The sequence below is a fragment of the Strigops habroptila genome, chromosome 2 (genome assembly GCF_004027225.2).
Source record: "Strigops habroptila isolate Jane chromosome 2, bStrHab1.2.pri, whole genome shotgun sequence".
Classification (NCBI taxonomy): domain Eukaryota; kingdom Metazoa; phylum Chordata; class Aves; order Psittaciformes; family Psittacidae; genus Strigops; species Strigops habroptila.
The window spans coordinates 57,009,186-57,022,374 of NC_044278.2; the positions used below are offsets into that span (position 1 = coordinate 57,009,186).

The following is a 13,189-nucleotide window of genomic DNA, read 5'->3' on the forward strand; positions in this document are numbered from 1 at the left end:
ATTCTGTTTCTTCTTTCTTTGTTAATAATGGATTTTAGGAACAGCATAAAATGCATATTTAGTTTCTGAATAAATATTGTGCCTAAACGGTGTTTTGTTAATAGGTAGGATGCAACATTTAGCAGAGCAAGCTTGTTCAAAGTTCATGTTTATGCATGTGACATTCCTAGGCTAAAGAAAGTTGCAATATTTGATTTCAGTTGTAAGCTAACCTATTCTTCCTTTGACATTTTGGTCTGCTAAATGTGTGGGTTTAATCAGATGTTTCAAAAACATGCCAACTTGAGCAGGAATAATATTAAAAGTTACTTTATCTATGGATCTCAGAAAATCAAAATCAGAATTAAGTTGTTAAATAGATTCTGTAGATGCACTTCCTGTGTTCCAACTGGAGATGAGATTACAGTGGCCTTATACTCCTAGTTTGCATCAGTTGGGGTTTTTTGTAATGCTGTTTTAATATAAAAGAAATACTACCATATTCTACCACTTTGAAGGCAGGCCAGGTAATTTCATGTTTATCAAAGGAAATGTATGCTGTATGTTAGGATATGCAAATCTTTAGCTCACTTGAAGAGATCCCAAATATTCTCTGTATACATTAAGCCTCTGGGAATGGGGTGGAACAGAGGCAGGTTCTCCCATATCACTGCTCCAGGGGACTGCTTGTAGTAAGTGGGATACTCATTTAGTTATTTAATGTGAAAGCTGCCTGCTTGTGTTTCTGAAGCAACACCAGTCTTCCTCTGGAGCAAATTTGGCCACATGTTGGCTATCAGAGATTTGGGGCTTTAAAGAAAATGAACATGCACAAAATCCTCCACTCAAAACCAACTCCACAACTAGCCACCTTTATTCTTGCTTTCTGTTCCTTGTAGTCTCTTCTAATCTGCTACTCTCTCCTGTTGTTAAATGGGAATGAAATAATCGAGGTGGTCTAACACACAAACAGTAACCATTACATTGTCTTCCATAGCTTTGGAAGTTGGCTGCTCAGTGGCTATTTTGGCAGAACAGTCATTACCTTTATGGCTTCCTGTGTTTAAGACAAGTCTTCATGTTCGAGCTCTTGCAGGTGTCCCATCTGGGTGAAGACTGAAGAATACTGTTGCAAGGCAGTTTATATTCAGTTTGTGTACCTGCTTTGTGGGAGATCTTGAATCTTCATAGATCTTGATACATTGCCTTCATCTGTGATAATTCAACTCTGACTATATCAAAAGTAAACTTGTGAATTCTTCACAATTAAATTTTTGGTAGAAGTAACTTTTGGTAACGGAGCACTAGGGCATTTTGTGTTTTAGGATACTAACACAATATAAGCTAGAACTGCTTACCATGAAAATTTTAGAATGTGGAATTATTTTAAAGATTAAGTTGACATCTTACCCCTGCTTCTTAGAAATGATTGGCAATGTATGAAATTACACTTCTAGCAAAAGTGATATTTTAATCCTTGATCAACATATGTTTCTGTGGTGAATGGAGGTTCTTGCCTCACTCAATTTGAGCAAGGTCCCATTCTCCAAAGTTTTCTCATCGGTAGGACAGTATTCTGAAAATGTGTCTTTCAGTTTTATGTTGATAAACAATCTCACTTTGCATTTCCTTTGAAATGTTTTTCTTAGGGGATTTTTGTAACGTTTTCATGTTTATTGTTTGTGAGCTCTAGTATTTGGCAGGATATTCTATGAAGGCTTGAGCTGGCCTTGAAAGTAGTTGCTTGGAAATGCTCAAATATTTGTGCCTTCTTGCAGGTCTTCAGACCTGCAAGTTTTAAAAAATGTTACAAAATCAAATTTTCATTTCCATTGGAGTTTGTTAAATGTAAGAAACTGTTGACAGTAAATTGACATTTAGTCCAGATCTACCTGTGGTTTTGTTAGCATATGCTAGACTGCAAAATGCTGGCAAAGGAAGTAATAGTTTATTACACTGTTCAATTCATCCAAATCACAGTTGATGGCATGATTGGATAAGACTCTATTACTGGTGTTTCATAGATGGGGTTTTGCTAACTGTTTGGAAAAGGTATGATTTGTTGTATGTGATCTAAGTAAGATTCCCAACGTAACATGGGGCATTTGCTCTGTTAAGAGAACTTTCTTGATTTGTTAGAACCTAGTGAAGTCTGGAAGCTGGGAAACAATTGGTCTAGAGGCTAGTAGATGTAGGAAAACAAACCCTTTCTATTTTCCTTTGCTTTTCCAAGTTGGAGATGCATTTGCATTCTCAAACTTAGATGATTCAGTTACTCTAACTTCAATTAAGGATGCAACTTGTCTATGGTACTCAACCAGTGATGCATACAATGCTCATGTGAAACAGGAAGAATGCTCTAGGCACTAATTCTCTAGTGTTGTACATCATGCAGGAACTAGCATTTTCTTCCGAATGGGGTACAAAAGGCATTCCCTTTTAGTCTCTAGAGAGGTAACCTTGCAAGACCAGCTCGTTTCATTTCATTAAAAGTAGCTGGATACACTACAAGTTAACACTCAAATTCTTATTGTTGGAGCTGACTCCGTCTAATCTTCTGACTGGAGAAGCATCTGCATTGGTTCAGGAAGCTCTCAAGCTGCGTGTATTTAGAGGCTGGGAGAATTTTCTGGGCGCCTGACTTACTGTGCTTTTCATATTATTACACTTTTGCCTTCTAGGTATCTGCTTTTCTCTCCTGTCTGACACAGGATACTGGTTTAACCCACGTGAAACTTTTACGCTGTGCAACAAACTTTTATGTTGTACAATTGTTTCAGCAGTTGCCAAAGATTCTAAAAGAAGAAAATACTTAAGGGAAGACATATGCGTTAAGCTCTCAAATTCATTAGGAGTTTATCTGAATTGAATCTTGACTATATTTATCTCTATTCCCAGTATAACAAAATCTAAGTGGGAAGCTTTTGGTTGACTTCAGTTGTCTCTCCATTTTCATTAGAAAGAATAGGAGATGGAAGAGGAAGAATTTATCTGCTGAATTTATATCTTTTGCTTTTCAGTAATAGATTTTTGTCGGTTTTCATAAATTAAATGAGCATTTTACGGAGGTATCTATATGCAGACACTGGTTTCCTTTGTTAAAAGAGTCTACCTCTCAATCCCTAAAGCAGCAATGAATTCTATGGCAAGGACATGCTGACAACACACTGCAGATACTAACTCAGACTTTGGAAAGACTTGAGTTGCAGCAGTAAAGAATATGAATGCAGGCTTTTTTACCCATTTGAACAGGCACCTCACCCTTGTTAATTACCATCTTCTCATTTAGGTTATGGTATCTTGTTTTTTATCAGTGTAGGTGGACCTAGCATTATGCAGGGACAAAAAGATCAGGAACAAAATCTTACATGCTTTGACAGTTCATGTTTGCCTGGAGGTGTGCGTCTGTTCCAGTTTCTTGCAATGAAAAGTGCTAACTGTGAGCGTTCCAGGAAATTCTGCTGTAAAATTTGGCACCACATAACACTATACTTGTGCAGATCATTGTGGCTTGATAATCCACAGCCTGGAGAGGCATATTGTATGTGATTATTGCTTGGGATGTAGGTTCATAAGGGTGTCTGGTGCACACTGCTTTACCTGGATTTTACCTTGTCTGGTGGCAGAAAGAACAAGTGAGGCTTGTCCTACGTCTGTAGGTTTGGCTAACATCAAGCTTAAAGAATATAAGGAAAGCTGTATCTGAGGAAAACATAATACTGGTTTCATTGTTTCAAAATCAGAATGGTCAACAAAATAGTAAAATGAAACGTAGTCCTAGCAACAGAACTCCTCTTTACTGACTTCTGCCTTTATCACCTATAATCATACTGTGGTGGTTTAGTGTGGGATCTGAAGTTAGTGAACTGTTGTATCTGCTGGTTCCCTACTAGTTGTTTTTCTAGGCTTTAGCCTCTCAAATATATTGTCTTGTATTTCCCTCTTTTCAGTACCAGGAAAGCATGAGGGCCTTAAGAGATTGTTAATATTTGAAGCATTTCCTGGTATGGAGTTTTACTTCCAAACTGCCTTTCTGACAGCAACAGTCTGACACTTCACTATTACCGATTCATTCAACATGGGATTTTTGGCTTTGTGATGTTTCATACATTATGCAGCAGAAAAGTGTCACTTCAGTCAACTCTGATCTTAGGCTCTCAGTACAGAACTGGTTCTCTGCAGAAACCACAGGCGATACGCTAGTAAATGTCATTTGCTCACATGTAATACAGTGCTTAAAATCTGTCTCATCTTCTCTCACTTCCTACTGTTGTGGTTGCTGGGAACTGTTCTGCTCCATTTCTTTCCCTTTTTTTTTTTTTTCGGTGTTGGTGGAATCAGTGAGTACTTGTTTAAGGCATGACCACTTTCTCTAAATGGTGACTAATATCCCCCTGTATACTGGCAACAAAAATTAATACTTTTATTTTATGGCTTAGCCTGGGTATTTTGTACAGGTTTTAAAACATAATGATTAAAATTGTCTTCTTCAATACTAATTAAGTTAGAGAAGTAAAAATTATATTTGTTTTTGATGGTGAAAGAAGGAGCAAGAACAAGTGTTTGCTGATGGAGACGTGAAATTGGGAGGGCTCAGCAAGTAAAGCAAAGCAAATGTATTTACAGTTGTAGCGTGCATATATAGTCTCCTGTGAGTGAAGATGCAATTTGATGAAGGTTAATAATTGTGTTTTTGAATTAATATCATGGTCCTTAGCATCTCTCTGTTTAGTGCATGCTTCATAAGTAGGAGGTCCTGTATTTCAACCGCAGTCACTTTTTGAATTGTGGCGTAGTTTGATTACTCTCACTAGATCCTCCATTCAATGCAGCCTCTAATTTACAGTAACTTTATGTTGCTCTATCTATTGAGACAGATCTTAACCCTCCCTCTCTCCTCCAAGTTGTAAGAATGTGCAACTACAGTAGTGCTTATTAATTTGGCCTATTAAAGTTAACTGAGGATGGCAGAACAACTGCCTGTTATTGGTCATCATCACTTTAGGTACTACAGATAGTAATTCTTATCAATAGTTTTGCAGTCCTTGCAATGTTTGGAGCAGGTGACATGGGAGGGAATGCTACATGGAATATGTGTAGCCTGAAAGTTAAGAGCTAAATATTTTGAATTCCAAAATTTAATTTGAAGCAAATTATAATCTACACGCTTTATTGGTGTTTTGGTGGTGATGCTTAACACATATGCATTAAAAGGCATGAAAAACATTCTGAAGAGGCACCAGTCCGAAAAATAATTGGCGAAACTGAAGCATTTATTGGCACCTCAGCTGTTGTAAGCAAAGAGGAACAAGCCCAATGCTTGTGTGGAATAAATTGTTATCATGTCTTGTTACTGAGAAAGTGTGCTGTTGTTTTTGACTTCTGTGTTTTAGACAACTTAAATTCTAGAACTTATCTCAAGCATTTCTAATTTTTTTCCTTAAGATACGGATTCAAATGCAATATAAAAATAAAATATTTATTGCTGCACATGTCTGTGTACTTAATTCTGTAGATTGTAAGAGATAATTCCAGAAAAGTTCTAGGTTCTGGATAAGACTACTTATAGTCTATCAGGAAAAAAAAAGGCTGTTTAGACTTTGCTTTTGTCTAGGGTGTGTTCTGTTTATTTTAAGATCCTTTGTGCAACCTTTCATAAGATAATTATTTAGAAGTTCTAGCACAGAAATAGAAGACTTTGCCTTTTCCAGTTCTGAAGTAAAAACCTGAAAAATAGAATTTCATTTTGGGTAAGAGCCATTTCAGTGGATTATACAATGTTAGATAAGCCTTCAGGAAAAGTAATCAGTAAAATAATGGAAAAGATGTTAACTAAGTAATTCGTCAAAGTAGAATTTACAGATGTTACTTGAAAAAAACATTTAATGCAAAGTTCACTGGTATGTTCCTGTCTGATTCAACGGGACAAAGCCCAGGGCTCTATTTTCTAGAATTCTAACACTTCAAATATATTCTCTCTCTCTCTGTTTTGACAGGCCAGTTGGAATGCCAAAAATGGAAAAAGTTTACCTACATAACCCTAGCTCAGAAGAAACAATTACGTTAATATCAATATCTGCTACAACATCACATTTTCATGCATCATTTTTTCAAAATAGGGTAAGTTTTTCCACTTTCTTAAAATGAGCTTTTCCTTCCCCTCCCCACCTCAAATGGGAGCTTGATTTCCCTCCTGTCTTTAAATAAGCTACTTACTGCAATAATTACTTAAAAGTTACTGCAGTTTTTGATCCCCTATCAAGTTACCAAGCAAATTTGAACTGAGCACAGAAACACACACAGACCCCAATAGAAGAGAGGGAATGAAATATTGCATAGGGGTTCTGACGACAGTGGAAGTGTATATGGTAACCGACAGTTTAACAGCAGATCTCCATTGCTGCTGAAGTGACTAAGTGTACATTGCACTAGAACACATACAGGAACGAGCTGTTCTTACATTTTTTCTGAAAAGTTAGTGTGAAGCACTCACTCCAAAGCACTTAAAACTAGTGCAATCTTGTTACAGGAACTTGCAACTTAAAAAAGTATGGTGTCAGCAGGGTTAACTTGTAACCACATTGCTGTCAGATACAGTTTCAGTTTTGTCTTCAGGGCCTGTGGCTCAGCAGGGGCCATGTAAACACGAAAAAATTCAGAAAACCTGTCTATGAGTAACCTATTTCACTTCAGTGTTATGGTAGTTGCCTTTCTCCAATGTTCTGTAAACTTTGGTCCAAAATATTTCCATGATAATCTGACCTCTTAAGTTCAGAATTCAACATAAAAATTCAAGTAAATATGATCCTGCTCTAGATAATATTTGTAAGATAGTAGTATTTTTATTATTTTGTTACACATTTTTATTTGAAACTTCTACTTTTTTTTTTTTTCCCCCCAAATCTGCAGTAGACTTTCTAACTTCAGTTTTCCATAATGAACATATGGAGATCTTCTGTAGCACAAAAACTGTTGTTCATCTGCAGGGTGGAATGTCTCCAATAAACAGTTTTACTTTTTTTTTTTTTTTTTTTTTTTTTTCCAGAAAATTCTTCCAGGAGGGAATACATCCTTTGATGTAGTTTTCCTCGCAAGAGTAGTGGGAAATGTAGAGAACACTTTATTTATTAACACTTCTAATCATGGGGTATTTACTTATCAGGTAAGAGACTTACACTTGTTCAGAAAAAGAAGTGTGAATCAACCAGAACAGTATCATAGAATCATAGAATGGTTTGGGTTGAAAAGGGCCTTATGGCATGCTTAACCATCCAGGTATATTTGCACAATAGTGGGTGGAGTGGTGGGCTGTTTATCAGCCTAGTTGAAGACATTTCCATCCCTGCTGCTTGTTGTAACGCAGAGGTATACCACTGTAAATGTCTGTAGGGCAGTACTGTAAGACAGGTCGATGAAATTATGTTGGGTTTAAAATCCTCCAAACAACTTTTGTGTGTGTGTGTGTGTTAGTGCTATTTTAGTGGCTTATTGCAGTGATCTAGTTCATTCTTTAGCTCTGTACTCATCTGATCCAGTGATAAGACAGTGTTATTCATTAAGCTGGCAAAAAATTGCTCACTTGAGATTCAGAAAGATAAACCAGACAGATGAGAGAGCCTGAAAAGTGAGACAAATCCTCTTGTTGAAAGAATGACTCTTACGATGGCAGTGTTGTGAAAACAACAACAAAAATGGTTACTCCCATATGGATAGTTTGTTCCATAACAGTATGATTAAAGGATATTTCACATCTTTTTAACCTTTAGCTGGTATCTAGTGTTTCAGAGTAGCAGGGGAAAAAAAATTTCCTATGTTCTAAATATGTCAGTGTAAGTAAGTAGTAGCTAAGAGAAATACCCTTTAGCTGCAAACTAAGCCAGTTTATTAGCATGATACTGGTTTTAAATGTTCAGTTAGAAGTATAGTATAAAATTAATTGAAAAGAGTACTTGGTAGATGGTGGAAGTTGGTGCACATCTGTTAGGCTCTGCAGCAATTACCTACTGCTACTGAAATTTGTTCCTTTTCCTGCACCAGGTGTTTGGCATTGGAGTACCGAACCCCTACCGATTGCGCCCATTTATTGGGGCACGAGTTCCTGTAAATAGCAGTTTTTCTCCTATAATAAATATACATAACCCTCACAGTGAACCCTTGCAGGTGAGCCTAAGAGAAAATCGTTGAATGTTCACTTATGTTTATGATATTAAACTGAATTTTTGTTTATTTTGGAACTGCTTAAAATTCTGTTTGAACTTCAAAGCTATTTGAGGCCAACTCTTTCATGTTATGTAAAAGTTTTTCTGTATAAATGCAAATCAGTTGTTCTAGAAATTGCAGATTATGCTCCCAGATCTCTTAATTTGCTAAATTGGGGGGTTACTATGAAATTTCTGTTTCTAAAATGGTCATAATTACTGCAAAATAAAGAAACTTCACTGGTAATTAAGAAAAATACTGAAGCAAAGTAAAATAGTATTTGAAAAAAAAAAAAAGTAAAATCCTTTGCTTTTAATCCAGGCATGCCTCTTTGCTTCCTTCTGCTTGTTTTGCACCGCATAAGGTGTTTTTACAGACTACCTTAGTATGTAATGCTGGCAAGCATTCTTATGTTAAAGGCAGGATTAATGTCTGTACCTGACCAAACAAGTAAATGGATAGTCCACTGGTAAACATGATCTGATTCTGTTAAGTAAGTGATCCACCAACTGTGAAACGCTACAGCAATCACATAAAGTGTGGCACTAGCAAATGGCTACATCATTGTTAGAAGTGAATTAATAAGATACTCCAATGGTCAAATAGTTGCTAACTCGTGCCATTGCACATTATAATACCTGATAACTGAAACAGGATCCCTTTGAAGTTGAGTGCTAACATTTTCCTGTTATCCATCTCAGGTTGTAGAAATGTATTCCAGTGGAGGCGATCTCCATTTAGAGCTTCCAACAGGCCAGCAAGGAGGTACAAGGAAGCTATGGGTGAGTAGTCATGTCTTGCAGCATTCATTGTACTTGTTTGGGAAGGTTTTGTTTTGATGTGATTTTAGGTTTTGGGGGTTTTTTTGTTTGGTTTTTTTTGGTCACGTTATCATTAAAAGTACTCCATAAAAATTGAAATTATAGCAGGGTCTGTTAATCGTCTGTACTAGAAATTGAAGGAAAGTTTTAATTAACAGAAGCCCTCTGTATTGAGCTGTGCGTTTTTGAAATGAGAAGAAGAAGATGATTCCCAGTAGAATGAATCGCACCTACCTGAGCGTTCAGGACAATGTAAGCCTTCTGGTGGCCTGTGAGCTGGATCTAACCCACAGGAAAAAAGCACTGAAATTTTTTCAAAATTTTTTTTTAAACTGAGAAAGTCCTTCCAGCAAATCACTATCAATGCGAACAGGGGTTGAAAAAGCAGCTGAATGAATTTAGGGAAGAAGAATCTGTTAAGGACCATTAAATAAAACAGCAGTGTATCCAGCTGTAATAAATCCATAGATCATGAATCAAGAGCGGCCAGAAACTGTTGTGGAAAATACTTCTACATGCATGCCCTGCAGTTACTCTTTACTCTCATGTCTGCTGCTGAGGCCAGGGTAGTGGGTTGGATGGACTCAGTCTGTCCTATTAACTCTGTTTCATTGTGTTCTTCGCTGAATGTAGTTTTGAAGTAACACATACCGATACCTTTAAGTGAAATAAATTATAGAAGCACGTTGAAGGTAAAGTATTGGCTCTGTGCTGTATATCACACTCTTGGGAATTTCCAACTAGATACAAAACCTGTTTTCCTCAATAATTAGAATTATTCCTTTTTTTGATGACTTTTTTTGTCTGGGAGAGTCTTTAAAGTTATTGGGCTCCAAAACTTGTCTCTTGCTCAAGAGTATCATTACAGTCACTGACAGTTACATCTGTTGTAATAAGTAAAGCCAAGATATTTCCAAGTGACCAAAGAAGGACAATCACAAAACTTAATTCCTGGCTTTTCTGGAGAAAGTCCATGAGAATAGCAGTATCTTAGTTTAAAATACGAAAGTTGCAAACTAGTGAGTATGGATACAGAGTATGAGCATTTAAAAAATGCAGTTGAAAGAGTGAACAGATGCTGAGGTTTAGATGGAAACATTAAAATGGATTTTAAAAAATGAAGGTCCTAGTGTTTTGACACCATTTTAGTCAAATGGCATTGCTTCTAAAGAGAACCCCTTCCTTGTTGTCAGAAGAACTCAAGAGGAAGGTTGAATTCTGTAGCCATTAGTAGGCTACACTAGTAGGAGGAAACACCCAGATACATTATTGGCTATATCAAGAGCTGCACTGCAGTTAGAAGAAGCTGCTAAATAGAAGAAATTATTTGAAAGATGGTGATAATATGTTGTCTAAAAATGTTTTGATGCCAAATATTTGGATGATTGGATTAAGCAGTCTGCATACATAGGGGTATTTTTGTAATCACTGTTCAAAGTTACTTCAGGGATCTGGCAAACCTTGGATCCCTGGTTACGCATATGGAAGACACAAAGCACAACCTTTGAAGCTTTAATGAACAGCTGCATTATGTTGGGTCTGTGAATGAGTGTGAAAACAGAATTTGAAAGCTTCTTAGTTAAGGGGCTTGCCTAGTAGTAGCAGTTGAAGCTAGTTAGTTTGATGTTCAACAGTTTTCAAAGAATACATCTATAGTCATTGTGCTATGGAAAATATAGCTGGACCTCCAGAATGGATTGGTATAAGTTCGTACTATAGAAAGCACAGAAGAGGTATATAATATGATCAGCACCTATATGGATTATGCCCTGTCTAGTTTCCTTTAGCAAAAGCACAAAAGAAAGAAGCTGTCAAATGAAATAATTTCAGTTGACAGCTTCAATTGATACAAGTACCACTCATCAATATTCCTACTTCCTGCCATATTTATTTGAATTTAAAATAGAAGAAGCCCTGAATTTCAAATTGAGGTTTTCATCTTCAATTAAAAAAAAAAAAATCTAGTTCACCAGCCCTTCTGTAATGTGATAGGGAAGAATATGCAATGTTAGTATTTCAGCTATGGTTCTGAAGCTAGTCTTGTGCTGCAGCTGTGTCCAGCAAACACAGAAAGAGTTGTCTTTCAAACCCTGAATGCAGATTGCGACTAATGGTATAGGCTTGGTATGGAAACTAAAACAGATTTTGACTTTTTCCTGTAAATGGCTTGGTGGCTTATAAACCTGCAGCTCCACAAGCTTCTGCCTACTTGTAGTTCTGCACTGTGTCAGTCTGGGTTTAGCACTGAAACCACATACCTTGCATCTGCTTTGGAGAAAAAAGAATTAGAATATGCAAACCCAATATTTGATGTTACTGCACTCAGTAAAATTTTTGTGAATAGATTTTGTTTATTGGTAAATTCTGTCATTTTAGTCTACTGTCTTTTTACCACAATTTTAGTACGTAAAATATAATCAAATGGGATGTGAAAATCCTCTTGCATATGCCAGTTTTTAATCAGCGTCATATTAGGTGATTACAACTATCCTTACTAAATTTAATGGTAATTTTAATAACGTGTAGCTAATGTCTTACTGCTATTGCAGTTTTTGCTGTTAATACAATTATACTGAATGCTTCTATTGTAATTTCTTTTGTGTGGCAGCTTTTTTTGTAGTTACTGCTCTCTCATAGATGTGCTTTGATTATTTATCAGGAAATACCTCCATATGAAACAAAAGGAGTGATGAGAGCCAGCTTTTCTTCAAGAGAAGCAGATAATCATACAGCCTTCATTAGAATAAAAACAAATGCCTCAGACAGCACAGAATTTATCATTCTCCCTGTTGAAGTAGAAGTTACAACAGGTTTGTAGAAAAGTGGTTGGGTTTTTGTTGTTTGGGTTTGGGTTTTTTGTTTAGCTGTTTTGTTGGGTTTTGGGTGGTTTTGGTTTTAGTTATTCAGTTTAATTAACTTTCAGTATAACAAGAAAATGGTAACTTTTCATTTTTTTTTTTTTTTCCCTTTCTTAAAGCTCCAGGAATCTATTCATCAACAGAAATGCTAGATTTTGGAACACTACGAACACAAGGTAAACTATGCTTCAGGTCTCAAAGCATTTGTAAGGAGTAGGGTGGGGAGGAGAAAGCCCTGTCACCTTTGTGCTGTTCAGGGCTGCCTCTGGCAATGTGTGCAAACTTCTAAATGCTTTTTAAAAGCCAGAGTTTCAAAAGCAGGATAACAATGTTAGAATAGTGCACAAACATATTCACTTGCAAGTGTACTTGAGATGTGTACAAACAAGCGGTAGCTTGCACATCCAGTTATAAGTCTAGTAATAACATTAGTCTTACACAGTTGCACATGGTTTAGTCTGAAAACCATTGTCAGCTTACTTAATTCGTGAAATTTTTTGAAAGATTGCTTTGCCTCTGCTTAAGTTTAAATAATTTTCAGACACGGGAATAGTGAAAGTGTGCAAACTTAATCAAATTTCTTATGATAAGATCTTCTGGTTTCTTGAAGTGCCACTTGCACATTTGTAACTAGCATTTTACATTTTAAATTAATATTATTTAATAAAACTAAATATATATATATGTGGCAGAAAGTAGTAAAACTAAAGAATATCTTTTGAATCTGTAAAAGGGACTCATTACCAAAGAAAAACACTATGTATCTTCTTTCAGCCAAAAAAAAGGTAGCTTCTGAAGTACTTTTCCTTGCAACTTAACATGTAAAGAATTTTAAGTAAGATTAGGTTCTGCTGAATATTGGTGCATCTGGCAAAATCAATCATTGTAGTATTTTTTAGCTGGTTCATTTCTTAATTTGCTAGAAATATAAATGGTTAGCTGAAGCATATAATACTTACTAATACACCAAAATGCAGTTTTGTCATTCTTGAGACTAGCTATTTTGGCTGTACTGTCATGTTAGTCTAACTTTTTAAAACCAAACAACAGTGGATTTATGAGAAACCAGCCAGTGCAGTTGACTTTGTATGAGGTTCTTATGTTAAAATACCCTAATAGCCAGGTGTGTTTTTTGTTCTTTAACAGATCTGCCAAAAATTTTAAATCTGCATTTATTAAATTCAGGAACAAAAGATGTGCCAATTACAGTAAGTTTTATTTCCTTTCATTTGAAATTTTCTGCTTGAATTTTCTTTCTCTTGTAAAAATTGATCATTCACAGGTTCACCATGTAAAGTCCAGAATTAAAAGCTAGGTCATGTGTGACTGAAA

The 13,189-nt window shown here is 36.1% G+C and overlaps 1 protein-coding gene across 1 annotated transcript in view; it reads left to right on the forward strand.

Annotated features, from left to right (window-relative positions):
* Positions 1-13,189, forward strand: part of TMEM131 (transmembrane protein 131) — a 101,209-nt gene that overhangs the window by 44,358 nt on the left and 43,662 nt on the right. The window contains exons 5-11 of the mRNA XM_030472331.1: positions 5,976-6,099; positions 7,025-7,141; positions 8,017-8,139; positions 8,880-8,960; positions 11,659-11,809; positions 11,977-12,033; positions 13,004-13,065. Of these exons, the coding sequence (XP_030328191.1) occupies positions 5,976-6,099; positions 7,025-7,141; positions 8,017-8,139; positions 8,880-8,960; positions 11,659-11,809; positions 11,977-12,033; positions 13,004-13,065 (715 nt within the window). The remainder of the gene's footprint in view (positions 1-5,975; positions 6,100-7,024; positions 7,142-8,016; positions 8,140-8,879; positions 8,961-11,658; positions 11,810-11,976; positions 12,034-13,003; positions 13,066-13,189) is intronic.